We start from the raw sequence: 21,559 nt of genomic DNA, 5'->3' as shown, positions 1-21,559 counted from the left end.
GGGGTTGAACCCAATTATCGGCCAAATTAAAATGAACAGACTTGGCACGGGGAACAATGACTGCTGTGACTCCGCTCCACGAGCTAAATGGGCCAGACCAAAAAACAGTCCCTGTTTTTGCACGGTGGCTACGGTCCAGAAAGCAGCACGGGGGGTTAAGTGGGAGGCGGGTGAAGTGAAAGTGTTTCATTCTGCGTGTGCTCTTTGTTTCAGAAGACAGGAAGCTGTTCGTGGGGATGCTGAACAAACAGCAGACAGAGGAGGACGTCTATCGCCTATTTGAGCCCTATGGAGTCATCGAGGAGTGCACCGTGCTAAGAGGCCCTGACGGAAACAGCAAAGGTAGGACCATTTGTGTCGACCCATAATGACAATTGGAGCGCAGAATCTGCTAGCGACTGTTATTTAGCTTTAAAAATGGCTTGTTATACAAAAAATGTGTCGACAAGGGACATGTAGTAGCTGTAAGGGAAACATAAGTGCATATCCGAGCCTTTTTTTTTTTTTTGCAGACTCCATTTATTGCCCACTGAGGCTTTGGGGACAGTGATAGACACTAATATAGCCTGACATTTAGCAAAGTACCGTGGGAGTTGTAGTTTTCCCCTGCCAGTGCTTATGAAAATTGTTGGGAGATTATTTCCGCAGCTTAGGGAGTAGCTCTCTGAATCGGCAGTCTTATGGATAGGAGGGAGAAAATGACTGTCAAAACGATTCTAGATTTTTCCAAAGACATTTGAGGATGTCGACCTAAAAAAAACCCAGAAACCTACACTTATGAGCAAAAACTGCAATAATGCAATACGAAACTAAAAGATTTCCGTAGTACTCTATGGACCATTCTATTGACTTCAAACTGTGGTCCCACAGTATAAAACACTATTTAAAAAACAATTAAGTAATCAGATTATATCATTATCAGGATTATGTTATGATCCATTCAAACCCAAGACATTACCAGAGATAGTATTAAGCTTAATATATACAAAGTCATATTCATGAGATCCTGCTGGTCTGTGCCAGTTTCCTCCCTTTCACTGATGCTAACAAAGGAGTATGTTATGATCTATTCAAACCCAATACATTAATAGAGATAGCATTAAGCTAAATACATACAAAGTCATAATTTATAGGGTATTTTCTATTGGGGGGGTGTCTGTCCAAAACCCTAACCTCTAAATTTACACTTGTGAATATATTACTTACTTTTTTTCCAATGTTGTTTTTAAGAATATATATTTTTAATTTATTTTGGTGTGAAGTTTAAAAATGTTATTTTACATTTTTATTAAAAAAAAACATTTTTCAAAAAATATCCTATATTTTCATGTCACTACCGAAACACAGTTTTAATCCATAGGCAGAGGCTAATTTTAGCCACATCCCAACAGGAAGTGAGACTGCATCCCTGTCCCTCATGACTACATGGTAAACAGTCAGATCCCATTGTTTTGAAGTAAATGTGTCTGAAAGTCTGAAAATCAGGGTGTAACAGTAAGAATTCTCACTATCAGTGCACATATTTTCTGCCGTTAAGCAAACATTTTTGTGTTTTAATGAAAAACAGTATGGTTTTATGTATGTACATCTGTTTAAAGCTGTGTTTGCTAGTCATGTACTGGCTAGCATTTTGAAGCTATGCTCACTTTCATCTCCCTGAAGTCTTCCTGTAGTACTATGGTAATGATCCTTACTTCCTAAGACTCCTATATGAATCCCGTAGACTTTCCTGTAGTAATGCTATAGTCTTTCTTCATAAGAGTACATTAAAGGCATCAGCCATTCTTGTTTGATGCAGATTCTTGCATAACAGACGTGTTTGTGTTTACTGTGCGTAGACAGGCACTTTTCGCTAACTAGCATGCTTTTCTGCTTAATCAGTGCAGTCTGGAGCACGCAGTCTGGAGCTCCAGCAGCCTGCAGAGGGCTAGCCTGCTGTGATCCGGCAGCTTCGCAGCCCAAATCTAGTGTTTTGACGCACTTCTGTTCACAGTGTTTAATGGAAGTGTTCTGTGTGTTTTCAGGCTGCGCCTTCGTTAAGTTCTCCACACATGCTGAAGCTCAGTCTGCCATCAGTGCCCTGCACGGTAGCCAGACCATGCCGGTGAGTCCACTCTCGTCCACCATTTCTGTTTGGATGGATAGATGGATCCTCTACAGTAACAAAAACACTGCACACATAACACAGAAAATGAACACATACTCACAATACCACTTTTTCTTTTCCATTGTGATACCAGTAGTAAAACCTTGAGTATCACTTGATACCAGTACCAGTCAGATATTTTTTTCTTTATAGGAGACATATCGTACTCTTTTAAAGTATAGAGTATAAAACAAATAACACTTTAATCTATTATTTGTATGATTTTTTTCTAACCATCATTTGCTCCCCTGTGAAGAATTTTCTGTTGTCCACTGCTCTCACTGGCTCTCTCTCAGTAGAGGGGACAGGGAATAAATCAAATCATGATTAAATCAGTATCATTTTATGTTATTTGAACCAGACAACCTTTCCCACCTAATTACATAAAATATATTCATCAAAATAAATATGATTACTGATTAGCAGTTTTTCTTTTTCCACAAGAAGCTATTAACAGAATGACAAGACAAAGTATCATGATGTCTATAGTACATTTTTTGATGAATCTGTGCACAAAAAGTTCCAAATAACTAATTGTGTATTTATATGGGAGAATAAAGATTTCCTTATTGTTTACTTTTGGAGGCTTAGTTATAACAGTGTGTTAAAACTAACCCTGCCGTGTGGAGTCTGTACTTTAGCCCGTCTAGAGCGCACTGTCAGTGAGTTACATTCTTTAAAAGGGTGCTATATTACAGTCACCAAGAAGCTGAGTAAAATAATGCTGTTGTAAATTCTGTGACTTACAGACACAACTCAGCAACTGAAAAACTCATGATGAAAAAAGTTACTTTTATGGAACAAAAATGAAGAATACTGAGAAATATCTGTCTGCTTGCTTTCAGAGTTCACAGATGAGGTTGCTATGGGAATAAGAGAGGATGACAACCTGTTTAACTACATAAAATATCCATGTTATGTTTTACCTTGTGTCAGTTTATGCCCTGCTTATTCCTTATAAGCCTGTAATTTGAAGGCACTAAAAAAAGAATTAAGGTAGAAATCTACCATCATAGGTGGATGATCTGTCCACTGTTGGCAACAATACCTGTAAAGTTACTTACCGTACAGTAAGCATTCCAAAACGTTCCTGTTGTTTGTTCATTATGCAGTACAAAAGAGAAGGATCCCAAGACAGTCTTGATGTTTACTTTGAAAACCACATGCCACATCCTTATGACACAGCACAGCCAGAATTTGCCAGGAGATTAAAGCACCCATATCAGGGAAAACTGAATTTTACGCAGTTTTTTAAAAAAAAGAGTTTGATGTAGAATGTAAATATTGTTTCCAGTCCCTACAGTCTATATATGGAAACTAAGCTGCAAAAACAGCTCGTTTTGAATTAATTTTTCTGTGATGTCACAAAAACCAATGTTTATATCTGTCGACACAGCCTATTTCAGTGTAGCCCCACCCATTCACACTGACGTTTTAAGGAATGGATCAGCCTGGACTGCCTTTTGTATAAGGCACAATGCAGGGCAGCCAATCAAAACAGAGGTCATTTACACATGTCAGTCACAAAAACAGCCTATTTGATTCTGAGGGATAAAGAGAGGCCATGTAAAAATAAATTATGTCTGTTTTTGGTACATAAATCCACACAAACCTGATAAGTGGACCTGGGGGGGTTGGGGAGGGGATACGAGAAAATTGTAGGATGTGAGCCCTTTTAAATAATTCCCAAACAGAGAAAAATGCGAGTGGTCTTCTTGCCTACAAAGTGTGCGTACATTAATTTAGTTGAATAGGTGTGTAGTTGGCAGGTCTGTGCGTGGCAGAGCTGCAAAAAAGCCTGCTGTTCAGTGCGTGCGGACTGAATCATACAGCTATTCAGCTTCACATGCACTATTCAGCACTCTAAAGTAGCCCTGGAATCTTTCGCTTTCACGGCTGCTTTGTTTGCTACAAAACTCCTGCTGGCTGTCGAATCTCAATGTGTGGCGTTCGGGGTGTGCGTATGCTTATATAGAGAGAAAGAGAGAAGGAGAACAAAAGACAAATGCGCTGGACATGCCAATAAAGCTTATTTGAATTTGAAAAATAAAAATTGAACTAGAGAGAGAAAGAACGAGGGATGCGCCGTCGGCTTTTGGTGTGACAGAGGGGTCAATGTAAGTGCAATTCATGAGAGCTGAATGGTGAAGCATGGTGCGTTTGTGGACAGATATAACCACCCCCATCTCTCTCTCTCTCTCTCTCTCTCTCTCTCTCTCTCTCTCTCTCTCTCTCTCTCTCTCTCCCTTACGCACACACATGCATACCCTCCTCTCTCCATCCTCCCGGGATATTAGGCAATAGACTTGTTTACCTCACCTTTCACCAAATCGGCTGGTGAATTATTCATTGGCTTATAAGCAGGAGGGCAGAGAAAGAGTGATGGAGAGAGAGAGAGAGGATGTGTGAGAGAGAGGGGGGACAGGGAAGCATCCAGAGGCTGAATTGAACATGCGTGTTGCATTCTCGTAGAGTAAATTCATTATAAAGCCCCTTATCACACTCTGTACCCCAGTGTACACAGCTGGGGGGGAGGGGGGGGGTTGAGGTGACTGACCGCCTGACCTCGGCCTGCTTCTGGCCTTTAGGAATACTGTTTACCCCCAGCAGGGAGCTTCTTCATGAGGAAGAGCTGGGGGAAACATCAGCCCTCACTCAGCAGCGCAGCAAAACATGAAAGGTCATCAACCCTCAGACCTTCCAGATCCTCCAAGCCGGTCACTCAGAGGCCTTTAAACCGAAATATTTTGAACCGAAAGGGATTTTAAGATGTTTTATTAATTGTATCAATAGTTATTACACACTGGAAATTCTATACTGTGATTAACTATTTACAGCCATTTACAATTATCTTAACCTTATAAAATCCCAGGTTCATTACATTCTAAGGCTTATTATTTAGTAACTACAGGGATTTCAGTACAAAGCACTTGAGCTATTCTTAGGTTATAGAAGTGCGTAATAAAACTTTGGGCCTGCCGATGGGTCCTGGCCGTTTCAGGGGTTAAAACTGAAATTCTTAAAATGTCCAATGAAAAATTGACCAATCAGAAATGAGTTTTTCTCTGTGGTATCTTAGTAGATATAGTTACGCTAGCTCTCTTAGTGGTGAGGACTTGTTTGAGATGGAAAACAGCAGCAGCTACTCTATGCTAGTGCTCCCTACTGAATGTCTACTTGTCCCTTCACTGCGAAACTGCTGTGAAGTAAAATATATGCTAATATTTCTGTCAAATGCTTCAAATAAAACACGGAATGTCTTTTAGAAGCTTCAAATGTCTGTTTTTAGTCTAGAATGGCCAAAACATGCTTCGCTTAGCACTAACAAACTACTAGAGTTCCACAGCTAGCAGAAGTTAGCTTTATCATAGAGGTGGGTTTTTCCATGTGTTTTGATCATGTTTTGACTCTTTTTATTAAACAGCAGGACTTCCTGTAATACAGTTGCTAAAGTGTCCTGTTCATATTTCCTCCACCTTTAATAATGTCTCTGATACTGACTAGTAAGCTAGGTAGCTAACTAAGCTAGCTAGCAGCTATCATTAGCTAGCAGAAAACAACTGGTGCCTAACACAGCATTAGCAGTTTAGCTAATTTCACTTAATGAAGTATGATAGAGGTTTTAAGCAACACCTCTTTACACTGATGTCACTACATGTAACTTACATTTTACACTAACCCTGTTTTGTAAAACTTGTTGGTGTAGCTTCTTTACGCTAGCCATTGTTTTCCAACCCTGGACTCACTGCCCAGCACATGTTCCTGCTTTAACACACTCACTTCAACTCAGTAACGGGGTTGATACGGAGTGGATTAGTTGGATCTGGTGTATTGGGATCAGTAAAATGTGCCGAGCAGTTGGCCTCTGCGATCTGGGTTAGGAAACACTGTGCTAGGCTGTTAGTGTGATGTGTAACAGAGGAGTGAAATATAGTAAATAATGGTATATAATGAGACTTGAGAAGACATATGATACAGTATGATATACAGTGCATTACGCTATGATATGGACAATGGCACAATGTTTTGCTTATAGTTTCGAAGATAAACACAAAGAGAGTGCATGTTTATGGTATTGCGCATTGATTTGCAGGTAGGGTAAGCAGCTTGATGTTGAGGTGTTTCGAATGCAAACACTGTAGCTGAGTGAGGCTCTATCCTCTCAGGCTGGGGTCACTTCCCCCTGGCATAGCAAAACCCCTCTCTCTATGCATTATATTCATGCATACATGCATGCATGCCTGAATACTCCCCTCTGCACTCCCACCCCTCTCTTTCTCTCCCTCTTACCCTCACTGTCACAAGCCTACAGTATAGGTCCGAATACACACACACTGACCTGATTTTCCAGTTCGGGTAACTTACACTGACTGTATTTGACTATATGAGACTGTAATTGAATGTGTGTGTGTGCATATTCTGTGCGCTATAATCAATTATAATAATATTTGCTGAAATATATAATAGAACTGCACAGTTTGTTGTATCTTTATCACCATTGTGATAAGAGTGACTGCAATTAACAAATCATTAAGATCTGCAATAACAGAACAGGTCAAATGACATGATTATCTTGCTGGGAATGTAGCCTTAGGAGTGCCGTCTAACATTACAGCAGTTGTGGTCTCCCATGAGCCAGACTCAAAGCCCCACTCCTGAGTGAGTGACTTAACCACTCTGCTATAAAGCCAATTGCAAAGCACACACATATGTGCACAGCTCAAAAATAACATCCTTAACTGTAAAATGCCAAACAAGCTAAAATCTAAGGACTTAAATATGTATTTTTTTTTTTTTTTGTAGGCTTAGATAAAAATAGAAACTGTTCAGGGAATGCTTTGTTTTGTTAACAGCCTCAAAGAATGTGCTTGTAATTGTAATGTAAATAGCTATTAGTATTATATTATTTTATATTTTGCACTTAGAGCAATGGTGTTTTTTTTCCTTCATGAATGAGAGGTTGGTTAGATTTTTTTGTTTACAATGCAGCAGCCCGTGTACTTACTAGGAAGAGAACTTTTTAGCATATTACTCCAACCTTATTTATTTTACACTGCCTTGCTGTTAAGTTTGACATTAACTACAAGGCCTTGCTAATGACATTTGAAGCTGTTAATGGACTAGCCCTGGCACACCTTGTTAACCTGTTAAGGATGCACTGAAATTTTCTGCCAAAAATGGTAAAAAATGGCAATTTTAGTTTTTGGACGAAAGGGAAAAAAGGAAAAGAAAAAAGCAAAGGATTAAAAAGGTCTACAATAAAATGTCAAAATCAAACACTTAAGAAATAATTTGAATGATAATGAAAATAAAAATATCCTTTGTCTTTGCTCTCCTGCACCGGTCTGCACAGACGCATTCAAACAGCTTGAGCAGCAGTAGATCAACAGTGATGGTGCGGCTGCGTTCTGTTTGATCTTGAGCTTACATACTTTTTATTATTAACTGATTTCATGAAAATCTTTAACAGAAATCATATAAATAATACTTTTTGGCAACTTTTGGTAATAAACTTTTTACTTCTTGTTTTGATAGTTTCAAAACAAGCACTTTCAAGAAATGCATGCGATTGTTAGATCTGAGATTTATGGCTGGTTCTTGTCTAAAAACGAACACTAAAGCAACTGCTAGACTGCTAGGCAAGCCATGCTCATGTGCTTCACATATTCAAACGCGAGGCGTTTTCCGTTGTTATAGTGGAGGCGCCTTTGGAAAACAATGAAGAATTACATTTTAATAATTTTAGAACTCTTATTATTTTATATTATTTAGCAAAGTGTTTAAAATTGAATTAGTTACCTTTCTCAACATTGGTCAAGAATTTTCCTTTTAGTGAAAATCACTTGTCATAGGCCTTTCAGACCACTTCGCCCAGCTGAGACAGGCTAGCTACAAACTCCTAGGATCTCACACAGCTCATTTTGGTGAAAGACCATATTCTTAAATAGCTCCTAAACTCTGGAAGAAAATATTAGCCATTCAAACTTGATAGGTGTCTTCTTATTCACCAGTGTATATTTTGGTTTTTCCATCTGAATTTACATGACCAAATCGTAAGGCAAATTATTCAGTAACTGCATGAAATAAATGTAAATTTTTATTTTATTTAATTTTTTTTTTTAAGTTCCCTTCAAATTATCAGAACATGTGTTTTATGAGCACACATATCGCTATATGCTTACAATTTACTGCTTAAAGCCAAAAATCTTAGATGTTCTTTGTATTATTTTATAAAAAGAATTTTTACAGAGTAGATCACTGAAGAGACACTGTCTGTTTATAGTTTATAGATTTGTGGAAAAATGGGTCGACTTTCAGTAGACAAAAAATTGTGAGTTCAGCTTCTTCTATTATAAGGGTTTAAAATTACATTACCCGTCTATTTGACTGGACAGAAGACAGTTACAGCTCTCATATGACACCCACTTTTTGAATGTAGCTTATGCAATAGATTACTAAAAGAATATGACGAAGTGCGTTTTGGAACCACCGGTGGTCTCAAGGAGTTGAAGACATTAATTATTATTATTATTATTATTATTATTACTTATTGCGCAATTACTTAATTATAATTTATCGCTTCTCATATGACCATCACTATATCCAACAACTTTATTGAACATTGGGATTAAGTCCATGTCATGTAGACCTAGTAGATAGATAGATAGATAGATAGATAGATAGATAGATAGATAGATAAGACAGAAAGAAAGAAAGAAAGAAAGAACTGTATTGATCCCGAAGATCCCTTCACAAGGCTAGGTGTATTGTTTTTAATGTTTAGATTTCACTACTATGTCCATAGTTTCTTCAGACTCACATCATATCCTTTATATATATTTGTGTATTTTTACAATTGTGAATAATTGAATCAAATTGAAATGTTCCAGTGTATCAATTTTGGAAATGATACACTAAATCATCCCTTTAAAACTGTAATCGCATTAAATCATTGTGAAGGAAAAGATTTATTCATGTGTTGAGCTTAGTGTGTTGTGTGTGTGTGTGTGCATGTGTGTGTGTTTATATTTGTGTGTGCGTGTGCCCGTGAAACAGTAATGACGGGTCAGGTCACATTCCTGCTCTAAGCAGTATCTCTATTCCAGGCACGCTTGCCCCCTGTGTGTCTCCTCGCCCCCCCTCACCCCCCCCCACGCCTCAGACGTGGCACAATTAAAAATTTACACCCTTGAGCTGTAAAGCAAATTGCCAGACTTCTGGAAGGGCCTTGTACAGCGGACGTCCTGGGACAGAATTACACTCTGAGAAGGCCGGGGTCACATCACTCTGACCCCTCAATTTCGACTGAGTACACGCGTTAGGGATTGGCCCCTATCTTAACAAATACAGGCACTGAAATGAAACCGCAGAAGCTATCTCATATTAAGATCGGCTGTGCTGAGGCGTTCTCGCGTCTGCCCGAGGCAGAATGCCGCTGGGTAGGGTTGGATTTTCATTTCTTTGTAAAAGCATAGCTGTATATGAAGACCAATTCTAACAGAATGGCTGGTGCAACATAGTAATAGCTGTTGGTGTTGTGGTAAGAATGCTCGCCTTCACACTGCTGGGATATGATTGTGTAGGAAAAATCATAACCGTGCCCCCCTCTTTGCAAAAATGTGTCTATAAAGTACCAAAATAAAAATATTCTATGTCATGTAACAATAACTGAACCCTTTTTGGTGCTATATGGAACCATTTTAACAAGTTTAATCCCTTAAATGGCCAGGGCCCATCAGCAGGCCCAAAGTTTAATTACATACTTCTGTAACTTGGGAGTAGCTCAGCCAGCTTGCATTGAAGTCCCTGTTGTTTCTGAATAATAAGTCTTAGTATGTAATAAGCCTGGGATTGTAAGTGGTTAGCCATGCAAAGAACAATGTAGGTGTTCAAATGGTTGTTTGAGTTATTATGGTTCTGTATATAACTACTGCATTCACAAAAGAACACCCGAAGAACCACTTTTTAAGGGTGGTACTCAGGCTCAATTTGAGAGGGGATGCAAGGGGATGCCATAATGGTAAAAATTCCCTTTTGTAAAACAACCACTCCCCTTTCCTTCCTCTTTGGATTAATGTGATATCACTTTATTATCAAGATTTTCATCCCATGCATATGTGAGTTTTACACTCTCCAGGAGTTCTTCATGTCAAACAAATATGTTATGATCAGAGCAGTTATTGTGTTTATGTGGGTATTCCATTATATAGATTGTGTTCACTTTCTATTAGTTATGCTGTGTTCGGTTGCCAGTTTGCGATTTTTCTGACACATTGGGCTAGTCGCAGGAGAAAATTATAAAATTGCAGCTTCTGATGGGCAGCTGGTCAGGAAACTTGCTGTAAATGCTGTAAATGTAAATGTAAATGAGAATGTTAAAAATACAGGGCAATGTGCATCTTTAAGAGGAGAAACAGGTGTGATAACCAGTGTTGAGTGTTGACCAGTGAGAGCTATTTGAGGTTAATAAATAAAGTTCCAATTTTCAGTTTTATAATTAATAAAACTGAACATTGGAACTTACAATGTTATTAATTAGTTAAGTAAAAGGTAAAAATAATATCTCTGGAATGAGAATTGCTAAGCTAACTTAGTAATGCATTTCTACCAGAAGGGTTGCTGTAGTGATGAATGTTAACATCATTATATATATGTATATATATATATATATATATATATATATATATATATAGTATAAAAGCAATAGAACCCTTGAGGGCACATTTTATCGTAAATAACATCATGGCTCATCTTTGGCTTGTGCCTGCAACTGAATCACAGCAGTGATTTGCAGTACAAGTCTCGCTCTCATGCTCATGTTCTACATGTTCTATTGCTTAATTACACCACGCTTTATTAACAATAATGGTGACTCCTAAGGGTTAATTGCACCTTTCAAGTCTTCAAGCACGTATTACATAGAGCAGAGTAAAAATAAACACAGATCTGCATGATACTAGCAAGTAAGTAAAAAGCACATAAATAGTTATGTCCATTTACAAGTGTATAAGTTTTAAGCATATAAGAACTTCAGATTCATATAACAATCAAAGTCAAGAAAACATACAGGTAAAAACAATAGTAAAGAAATTAGGAGTGAGTAATGTATCCAGTATGTACTGCGTAATGTTGTAGCATCCATTTGAGTCTTGCATTAGCCGTTAGCATCTCATAAAGCTTATAAATCTCAACACCGCTGATATAGAGGAGAAAACTGTCCACATACACTCAGTAACCTCTTAGATCATGTCACAGGTGACAGGGATGTCGCCATGGCGCTCAAGAGACGACCCTGCAGTCCATTTCTCTTTTTTTATGGGACAGCAGTGGTTATGTAAGTGGACAGCAGCGAGCGCAGGATAATCCGGCCTTATTGCCTCGCAGCAAAGGCACAGAGACAGATGTGTGGACTTGGAGTGGTGTCAAATATACGGCTTAGTTAGCTCCTTTACATCCCTCGGTCAGCTCACGGACTGGAAAAAGGACCAGGGTGCCCTTGCACAGGGCCGTCACGTAAAGCCCCTCTCCTCCCTTTGATTTCAGGACTCTTCTTTCCTCCTCGTTCCCCCTCTGTAGAAACAGCTGCACGCTTTATTCTCACAGTTTCTCTCCTGAATCCGCTTCTCCAGGTCTTCCATGGCTGGTGGGAATTTTCCCAGCCGCTTGACGGCTTAAAATTTAATGAGAGTTTTACTTCATAGTTCACCCACCTCTCTCTTTCTCTGCCTCTCTCTCTCTCTCTCTCTCTCTCTCTCTCTCTGCGCACCACCGCCCTTATATTAATGTTATCCCTGCTGAGAGCAAACATACAGAAAAAAATACTATGAGATTTTCTAATTTTAAGGCAAACTCTGTTGTGGTGCACAAACATGGAATTATACACTGGAACACAAAGGTTACTAAATGGTTCTTGGCATTGATGTTCTAGAAAATAGCTTAAATAAATTACATATATTAAATAAAAAAAGCACATTCTGACATCTTCTATACAGTCATATGCAAAACTTAAAACACCCTGGTCACATTACACTGACTTTTTAGGTGAAAATAAGCAAATTTTAGTATGTAGTTTTTGTTATTTGCTGAATTTAACATATTGGAAAACACATAAGATATAAAATGTGCCATAACTTTTGCACAGGCCACATTTCATGGTTTTTTTATTTGTGCATTAAAATGTGCTAAGGTGTGATTTTGACCAGGGGTGCCCAAATTTTTGCATACTGTTGTATGAAAATGGTTCTGCAAAGAGGCATTCACTGAAAGGTTCTTTAGGGAAGCAAAAGTGGTTCTGCTGTGGTCTTGCTCCAAATAACCTTTTTTGCCTCTTTTATTTTACAAAGTGTATGCATCCTTCATATCAGTGTAGAAGGAACGCTTGTTGCATTTCTCTTTCTGTTAACATAGCTGAACAGTGCTATATGGTTCAGCCTCAGACTGAGACTGCAGACCTGAGATCAGTTGGATGCAGTGGAAATGTGTTCTCTGGACTTATGAATCACGCTTCACTGTCTAGCAATCTGATAAATTAATCTGGATTTAGCAGATGCCAGGAGAAGTCTACCCATCAGAATGCATAGTAACAACAGTAAAGTTTGGTAGAGGAGGGATAATGGTCTGGGGCTGTGTGGGGATGTGTAATGTTAATGCTACAGCATACAAAGATATTTTAGACAATTATATGCGTCCAACTTTGTGGCAACAATTTGGTGAAGGCAATTTCATGTTCGGTCAAGGCTGTGTGCAAAGCAAGTTCCGTAAAGACATGGTTTGAAGAGTTTGTTCTGGAGGAACTCGAGTGACCTGTACAGAGCCCTAACCTCAACCCCATTTAACACCTATGGGATGAATTGGAACGTGATTGTGAGCCGGGCCTTCTCGTCCAACATTTGTGCCTGACCACACAAATGCTCTCTAGACTGAATGAGCATAAATTCCCCCAGACACACTCCAAAGCCTTCCCAGAACAGTATTATAGCTGCGAAAGGAGGTGGGGGTACAATTCTGTATTAATCCCCATGGTTTTGGAATTACAGGTGTCCACATACTTTTGGCCATATAATGTATATAGGGCTGAACTTCACTACTGCACTAAAAGGACCCATATTCTGAATTAAACAGGCTGTCTTTGTCAATGTGCTGAATATAAGTAAATTACCTTTGTTCTCATTGGTTCATTCAAAAAACATTCCAGGCTCTGGATCCTTTACAACAGCACAACATTTTCCTCCAATAGCAATGCTTCTTATCACTCCATTGTAAATCAGAGAGATAAACTGCTGTAAGCTGAATGAGTTTTCATATATGAATGTGTTTGTGGTCATGACATCACAGCTATAGTAAACAGGTTGTTTTTACACGTTAGTTGTCATTGCTGGACTGCTTGAAAAAGCGGGTTTTCCATTATACGGGCCCTTTAAAACTGTAAAACAAAGTATTATAACTTGCAGACAGTTTAATACCCACAGATTAAATTCAACAGCAGAAGAAGCTTAGCATTCAGCATGGAGGACTGATCTGATAGGCCTACTCCATTTCTCATTACTTCAACAGTCAGGCCCTGACCGGCTTTTAAAATGCCTCATTGGTTGAATATGAGCGGAATGAGCTGCGGTTTGGTATTCCAGTCTCACTCTCTGACAGACTCCCCTGGAGTTACACCCAGCAATCATTTTAACAGGTTTCGTGATAAAAATTGGAGCGACACAAGATAAGGCCTTGTACTGACGTGCAGCCTTGCACTGGCCTGGAGAGAAGGAGAGTGTAAAGGGGAGAAGCTGGAGCTTTAGCTGGAGCTTGGGCTGCACAATATATTTTGTTTGTTAATATTTTTCACAATATATTGGCCATTGTGATAATTGTCAAGGCTTGTGATATGTAAATAAGCTTTAAGCATTTTCACTAGTTCTTACACATGCCAGGTGAGTTTCTGGATGCCTTGGGTGAATCAAGGCATTCATGACACCCAAGAAATGCAAATAATTATGACCAAAATAATGCTTTAAAGGGGCATATTGGCCAAAATGAAAAATGTTACCATTGATATATCTGTTGTAAACATATCTATTCACTTAGTGCCACAATGATCTAATGAGTGAGATTTTCCATTTTATTGACTAGGAAAACCCCTTTATGATGATGTATCTTGAAGGTGAAAGCAACTTTGGAAAAACTACATGCACTTTGGGGCTGATACATGAAGACTGGCTGTTTGAAATTTCTTTCTGCTAGCTGGCCTAAACAGAAGGTGTTGCGTAGCTGATGTTACTGCTAGGGCACTAAACTCAGTATCTAAACTCAGGTCAGTATTTACTAGCCTTTACATCAGTGCATTTCTTTTAGGCAATGGGGGGGGGGTTATTCCCAGTGGTTGTTTGATGTATGTGGGGTATTGTAGTAAGAGAACACTGATGGATGGAAAAGCTAAAATGATCAAATTGTGAATTCTGTTAATTTAATGAGGCTTAACAATGTCATGAGTGGCATCAATATGATTTTAATCAGTGGCATAAATACCAGCCATGTAAGTGGGGCATTTACACTGAGGCTTATTGTGTTGGGGGCATGGCAGTTGGACCTCTTAACATCTTTATTAAACCTCTTTTTAACCTCTTTGTAATTTAGCATGCATAACTAATGGGTAGCTACGATAGCTCAGTAATATGCTTTAACCATTAGACCACTTGATAGCAGTTACCACTGTTTTTATTGCAAGGCATATCACAATCACAATATGCACCAATATATAATCTCAATATGATATTTTGTCCATATTATACAGTCAAGAAAGAATAAGTGTACTCTCTGTCTTTCTGATGTATGGTCATGTACAGTTGTGTACTACTAACTATGCTGCCCTACCCAGATGAGCAGAAAGAGAGAGAGAGTATAGCAGTCAAAACAGAGCATAAACTGTGTTTATGTCATACGCTGATTGTCTTTGTGAGCGTACATGTCCTGCAAAGGTTGCCCAAGACAGTAATAATTGTTTCCTGACAGCCATTAACAGCGCATTGTTTAGTTACCTCTCCCTCCAGTAGCTCTGTCTGCAGTAACAACACTCCTTATCACTTCAGTCTGAATTAAACTTGCAATAAACTTGTTGTAAGCTGAAGGGGCATTCATATATAAACACAGTCACAACTACAATGAATACAAAACAGTTTTTGGGGCTTAGCTTTGATGAAAAATGAGACATGATCGACACGTTTTCAGCCTCTTCTGATTATTTGTTCTGGGAGACGTGAGAGAACATTAAAAGGAAGTGCTGATCTGGGATCAGTTTTTGGCCTGTCAAATTCAAATGATCTCAATTTGAGGAGCCGATTCCAGATCAGTTTACCGTCAGGATTCCTAAGGATAGGGCGGTGTATGTGCTGTAATTAATATAGCTTGCAAATTAATGCCTACAGACCTCAATATTCAGCACAGAGGCCTGATCCATTTAGATTAGTTGCCTTGTGTTGGACTTCACTGAAAACCGTGCATACCACAGCGTGCAAGCAGAGCCTGTCAAAGCTCTTATCCCTCCTCCCTCACATCTCCCATCACCTTAGTGGCTATTGACAGACTCAGATCAATCTCAGTGAGAGGCTTATCTCAGCTGATGTCTTCCTGCCAGATCACTGCCAAATTTAAGCCTTTTCATTGGGATCAGGTACAAGCAATACATTCCTCAACCAAGGCGATGAAATACAGTGGCCCCAGAAAGTATTTGGACATTGTGCCATGTTTAAAAAAGTATTACATTTGTTGTGTTAAGAAACGTCAAACAAAGTGGCTATTTATTTTAGACATTTTCTTTTTGGCAAAGTATTCTTTCAAAAGATGGCTGGTGTGTTTCAGATCATTGAAAAGTTGCTTGCATCCAAAATGACTTTCTAAATTTCTGATCTTGTGGAAGACCTTTGGAGTCTGTACTGTGTAAATGCTGTACTCATAATTTAGTCCGCAACCAAAAATCTGCTGTTGAACATTTTTTGGCCCAATAATGTGATGTCTGCTTTGGCAATGGAAATAAGATTGGAATACATTTTGAATGAAAATGGCAGAATACTCCAAGTAAATAAAAACACATTTTATTGAGAGCACTTTCATACAGAGCCCTGCTGGTGATACACTGTATAAATAACAATAATGCATGGCCACGACTTAGTAAAGCATGGGAACTAGACAATTAAGTCGTAGTCACAACTTAGTAAGGCATGGGAACGAGATCTTAATGCGTGGCCACGTCTTAGTAAGGCATGGGAATGAGATCATTAAGCCTTGGCCATGGCTTAATAAAGTATGATCTCGTTCTTATGCCTTACTAAGTCGTGGCCACAACTTAATTATCTCATTCCCACAACTTACTAAATTGTGGCCACACATTAGGATCGCATTCCCACGTGTTAATATGGTGTGACCACGCATTATTTTTATTTATACAGGATGTCATCAGCAGGGCTCCGTACTTTCATACTTTCAGCATGATCTTAGTCATTCATTTGTATTTGTGAAATACAATACCCCTCTAAATGGACCCATAAATGAACCAAACACAGATCACCTTCCTCAGTGCAAGTCGTCTGTGGTTCGCCTTGTGGTCTGGTTCGTGCATTGTGATAACAAATCTGCCCCAGTCTGCATCATACTTTAGGAACCTCAGTGCTCACCGGCACATACACAGCTACAGCCCTCCAGTACTTAAAAACAAACTACACAGAAGAACTAAACGGGAGAACAGCTGAGCGGCTGAACATCTTTCTTATAAAGAGGTATATTAAAGCAATAAGACATTAGAACTTATGTGTTACCATTGTTTTTTTTTCCACGAATTACAGGCCACTTTATAAGGGACACCTACCTTATATCTACATTCATTGTCCATTTCATCAGGTCCACTTGCCATGTAGGAGCACTTTGTAGTTCTACAATTACAGACTGTTGTCCATTTGTTTCTCTGCATACTTTGTCCTTCTCATCAATGATCAGGGCCCCCACAGGACCACCACAGAGCAGGTATTATTTGGGTGGTGGATAACAGCACAGCAGTGGCACTAACATGGTGGTGGGTGTTGGATCCAAAACAGCAGTGCTGTTGGAGTATTTAAACACTATGTCCACCAAAAATATCCAGCCAACAGTGTCCTATGGTCAGAAACTGCTGAAGCATCAGAGGATGACTACCCCAAACTATGCAGCAGTAGATAAGCTATCAGCTTTAACTTTACATTTGCAAGGTGGACCAACCAGGTGGGAGTGTTATAGAGTGGACACAGTGTTTATAAACTCCAGCAGCACTGCTGTGTCTGATCCACTCGTACTACCACGACACCCACCACCATGTCAGTGCCTCTGCTGTGCTGTTGTCCACCACCCAAATAATACCTGCTCTACCTGGTCTTGTGGGGGTCCTGACCTTTGATGAACGGGATGAATTATACAGAGATAATGATGGACTACAGTCTCTAACTGTAGATCTACAAAATCCTATATGGTAAGTGGACCTGATAAAAATGGACACTGACTGTAGAAACAAAGGGGTCAGTGAGTGTATGTTCATGAGCAGTGAGTGTTACAGTGATAACATAGAAAAAATATATATCCCCTAGGCCATCCTCATAAAGGCCATCCTCATAAAGAAAAAAAAAATGAAGGACAGAAAGAAAAAAACACCCCACATTCTTCACAATTTACTAAAATCGCGAAGTGATTTTAACCCTAACCCTAACCCTAACTTATAATGCACTTCACTTCATTAGGTCCCCATCTATGCTACATGCCAAGGACTTAGAGGGGATTTCCATTCTAAATAGTTTTGACCTTTTAATATAATATCTCTGAGTTCAGGAAGCAGATGTTGTATGAATGGTCTTCAAATCTTTTCTGTAATTATTATATAAACCATATTATTATATAATAACTGCAGCTAGTCAATCAAGAGGAAGCATCCTAAATATTTTCGACTGAGTAACAGAAGAGGGGTCTCTCTTAGCCAATTATTAGTGTAATGGTTATTAATAGCTTTGCAGCATTGCCATCGAATGTTGCTCAGCTAACAGATCTGTTATCTGATGGTACAACACTACCCATAATTCAGCATAACCCAAGTGAGGTAGGAGTTCTAAAGGAGTTCTAAAGGAGTCTGAGATCTCATCACTGTTAAAGAGGACTATAAGGAGAGTCCCCTTTAAACTGTGCCCACATTGTGAAGACAAAAGCCTCTGGTTTCTTTTAAGGTTCACTTTAACAGAACTGAGTTAAGTTCATTTCAAAAGAACTGTATGTATAAGCGCCCTGCCCATCTCATTTCTGGGTGGGGATGCAGGATGCAGGAATAAGAGGGCCAGTCCGCGCTGATAAAGGTCAAGTAGAATCGCTACGAGGTTTGTAATGGATGTAAGAGGCTCATGCAGCAGGTGTTTCTTCATTGCAGCATGGACTAGAATGAAAAAGACAGGCTTAGCAGTGGGCTCTGCAGGGTCAGACAGGGAGCACGCCTAGTGGTGGCCACGTCAGTCTCAAATCACAGCTACATACGTTTCTAATCCTTATGACTTTTAACAAGTGGTGTTAAGCCTCATCGAGGCTAAAGACTTAAAATGTTATGTAGAAGGATCAGATTTAGCTACATTGAAGCTGAAAGGTTACATGGTTATATGTTTGAGATTGAGTCTGGCCTTGTTAAATAAATAGCCACACAAACTGGGATTAAATTGAGACAGAGTTTTGCTACAACTATGCATTCATGTGAATATTCCTTTTCACTTACATGTAACACTACCACCTTCTATCCACCAGCATTTCTACTTTGAAATGTTATGCCTGTATTATTTATTTCTGGCTGTTAAATATGACTGTGCATCACTTGACACTAACTGCTCTGCTGAATAGCAGGTAAGCTCTGTAGGGCTGCGAAAATCAGGTTAAACGTAACGCGCCGCCTTTGCTTCCCCTTCAGGGCGCCTCGTCCAGCCTGGTGGTCAAGTTTGCTGACACGGACAAGGAGCGCACCATCCGGCGCATGCAGCAGATGGTGGGCCAGTTCGGCATCTTTAACCCGGCCATCGCCCTGCCCTTCAGCACCTACAGCAGCTACGCACACGCGGTGAGTGCCCTAATCCCTCCTGACCAGTGCCCAGCGCTGAGCTCATCCCGGCCCACGCTCCAACTGCCCACACACTCTCTTGCGTTCCCCTGCGTCTGCTCAGCTCACGACCGGCCAGGGATGACGCAGAGTATTCCGTAGGAGCGCGTATCATGTATTTTTAGCCTGCGTGCTAAGATCCTTCAGATGAAAGAAGAAGAAGAAGAATTGTGGAAGATCAGAAGCTGGTTCAGAATTTCAGTCTAACTACACAGACACGTGTACAATGCATACAGTGATGCTGAAAGGACATATTCACTGTACATGACTCCATAAGAATTTACAAAGATTGAATTTATAATAGAAATAATATCCTGAATGGAATCCAGAATCTCTTCGCTGTCACACAAAAACTTTGCATCCCCATTTTTCTTGTATATACTTTTTTTTGCAAATTTTGAAAACTAGTTACCTTTTGCATTACCACATATACACCCATACTATATAGACAAAAGTATTGGGACATCCCTCAGAATTACTGAGTTCAGGTGTTTTAGCCACACCCATTGCTAACAGGTGAATAAAATCACATAGCCTTGCAATCGCTGGCAATAGAATGGGTCGTACTGATAAGATCAGTGACTTTAAATGTGTCACTGTCATAGGATGCCACCTCTGCCACAAGTCAGTTTGTGAAATTTCTGTCCTGCTAGATCTGCCCATGTCAACTGTAAGTGCTATTATTGAGAAATGGAAGTGTCTAGGAGCAACAACAGCTTAGCCACAAAGCGCTGGACCATGCAAACAAAGCGGGGCCACCGAGTGTTGAAGCGCACAGTATCTATCCTCTGTAGAATCGCTTACTGAAGAGTTCCAAATTGTCTCTGGAAGCAACATCAGCAAAAGAACTGCACTTTAGGAGCTTCACGAAATGAGATCCATGGCCGAGCAGCTACACACAAGCTTAAGATCAAAATGCACAATGCCAGGTGTCGGATGGAGTGGTGTAAAGCATGCCGCCACTGGACTCTGAAGCAGTGGAAACGTATTCTGTGGAGTGATGAATCACGCTACTCTATCTGGCAGTCTGATGGACGAGTCTGGGTTTGGTGAATGCCAGGAGAACATTTCCTGCCTGACTGCATTGTGCCAAGTGTAAAGTTTGGTAGAGGAGGGATGATGATATAGGGTTGTTTTTCAGGGGTTGCTGTGACCCCTTAGTATCAGTGAAGGGAAATCTTAATGCTTCAGCAAACCAAGACATTTTGGACAATTGTATGTTTCCAACTCTGTGGGAACAGTTTGGGGAAGAATCTTGTTCCAGGATGACTGAGCCCCAGTGCACAAAGCAAGGTCCATAAAGGCATGACTGGGTGAATCTGGTGTGGAAGAACTTGACTGGCCCACACAGAGTCCCGACCTTAACCCCACTGAACACCTTTGGGATGAACAAGAATTTAGATTGCAAGCCAGGCTCTCTGATCCAACATCAGTGTCTGACAACAATTATTAAAATGAAAATTTCTGCATAGTTCAGTGGTGGAGATATAAACAAACTCATTCAGAGTGCTTTGATGTGAAATGGTTCACTGTAGAGATACTGATATGGATTTCTTTACAGTGGGGGTGATAGGAAACAGGGGTCTACAAAACAAATATTGCCATATTACTTGCTACCCAACAAGACCAGTGAGCCTACATGTCTTATATCTAATGTTGACGATGGTAAAATAGTAGTAAACCTGAACATATATGGATTCTTTGGGGCCTGCGTGAAAACAGCTTATTTCAAAGCCATCATAAAACAATGTAGCAGTATTTATATCATCATTTCATGTAAAAGCAGCTTTCGGTGAGGGAGCTTTTACAGACATTAAAGGCTTGAGATGTCTCGTTCCTATCACCAGCACTGTGAACAATTCTTTTCTCTAGAAAGGAGCATTTCACATCTAACTGCATGGTGTACATCTAAAAGACTAAATTATGCAGAAATTTCAGTGGAATTCCCCTTTTCCTAAATGATTCCAAACTTTTTGATCAGTAGTTTATGTGTTTTGTACTTGGAATAGGAACGTGTAGACATTGAATCTTATATTAGCATTGAATTAGAATGAACAGGACGATGCGGCAGGGACTCTATGGCCATATCCATCACCCTCATTTCCATATCACAAGCTTTCGGGAGGCAGTGCTACACAAACAGACAGCCCTACAGTAATTACCAGGCCGGCTCTCTATAGTAAAAGAAAAATAATAAATAAATAATAAAACCACTCTCATTACAATTCATGAAATGCGGGCTGTCCGTGGGAAATGTGGGAAATGCTAATGTCCGAGAGCGG

At 39.7% G+C, this 21,559-nt stretch overlaps 1 protein-coding gene across 1 annotated transcript in view; it reads left to right on the top strand.

The window, feature by feature from the left end:
- celf5a (cugbp, Elav-like family member 5a) overlaps nt 1–21,559 on the top strand; it is a 289,807-nt gene that overhangs the window by 236,447 nt on the left and 31,801 nt on the right. The window contains exons 4-6 of the mRNA XM_036586607.1: nt 214–342; nt 2,025–2,104; nt 19,092–19,238. Of these exons, the coding sequence (XP_036442500.1) occupies nt 214–342; nt 2,025–2,104; nt 19,092–19,238 (356 nt within the window). The remainder of the gene's footprint in view (nt 1–213; nt 343–2,024; nt 2,105–19,091; nt 19,239–21,559) is intronic.

The sequence above is a fragment of the Colossoma macropomum genome, unplaced genomic scaffold, assembly GCF_904425465.1.
Source record: "Colossoma macropomum unplaced genomic scaffold, Colossoma_macropomum, whole genome shotgun sequence".
NCBI classification, from domain to species: Eukaryota; Metazoa; Chordata; class Actinopteri; order Characiformes; family Serrasalmidae; genus Colossoma; species Colossoma macropomum.
The sequence above is the reverse complement of the archived record's forward strand: the minus strand, read 5'-3'. Positions and strand labels throughout refer to the sequence as shown.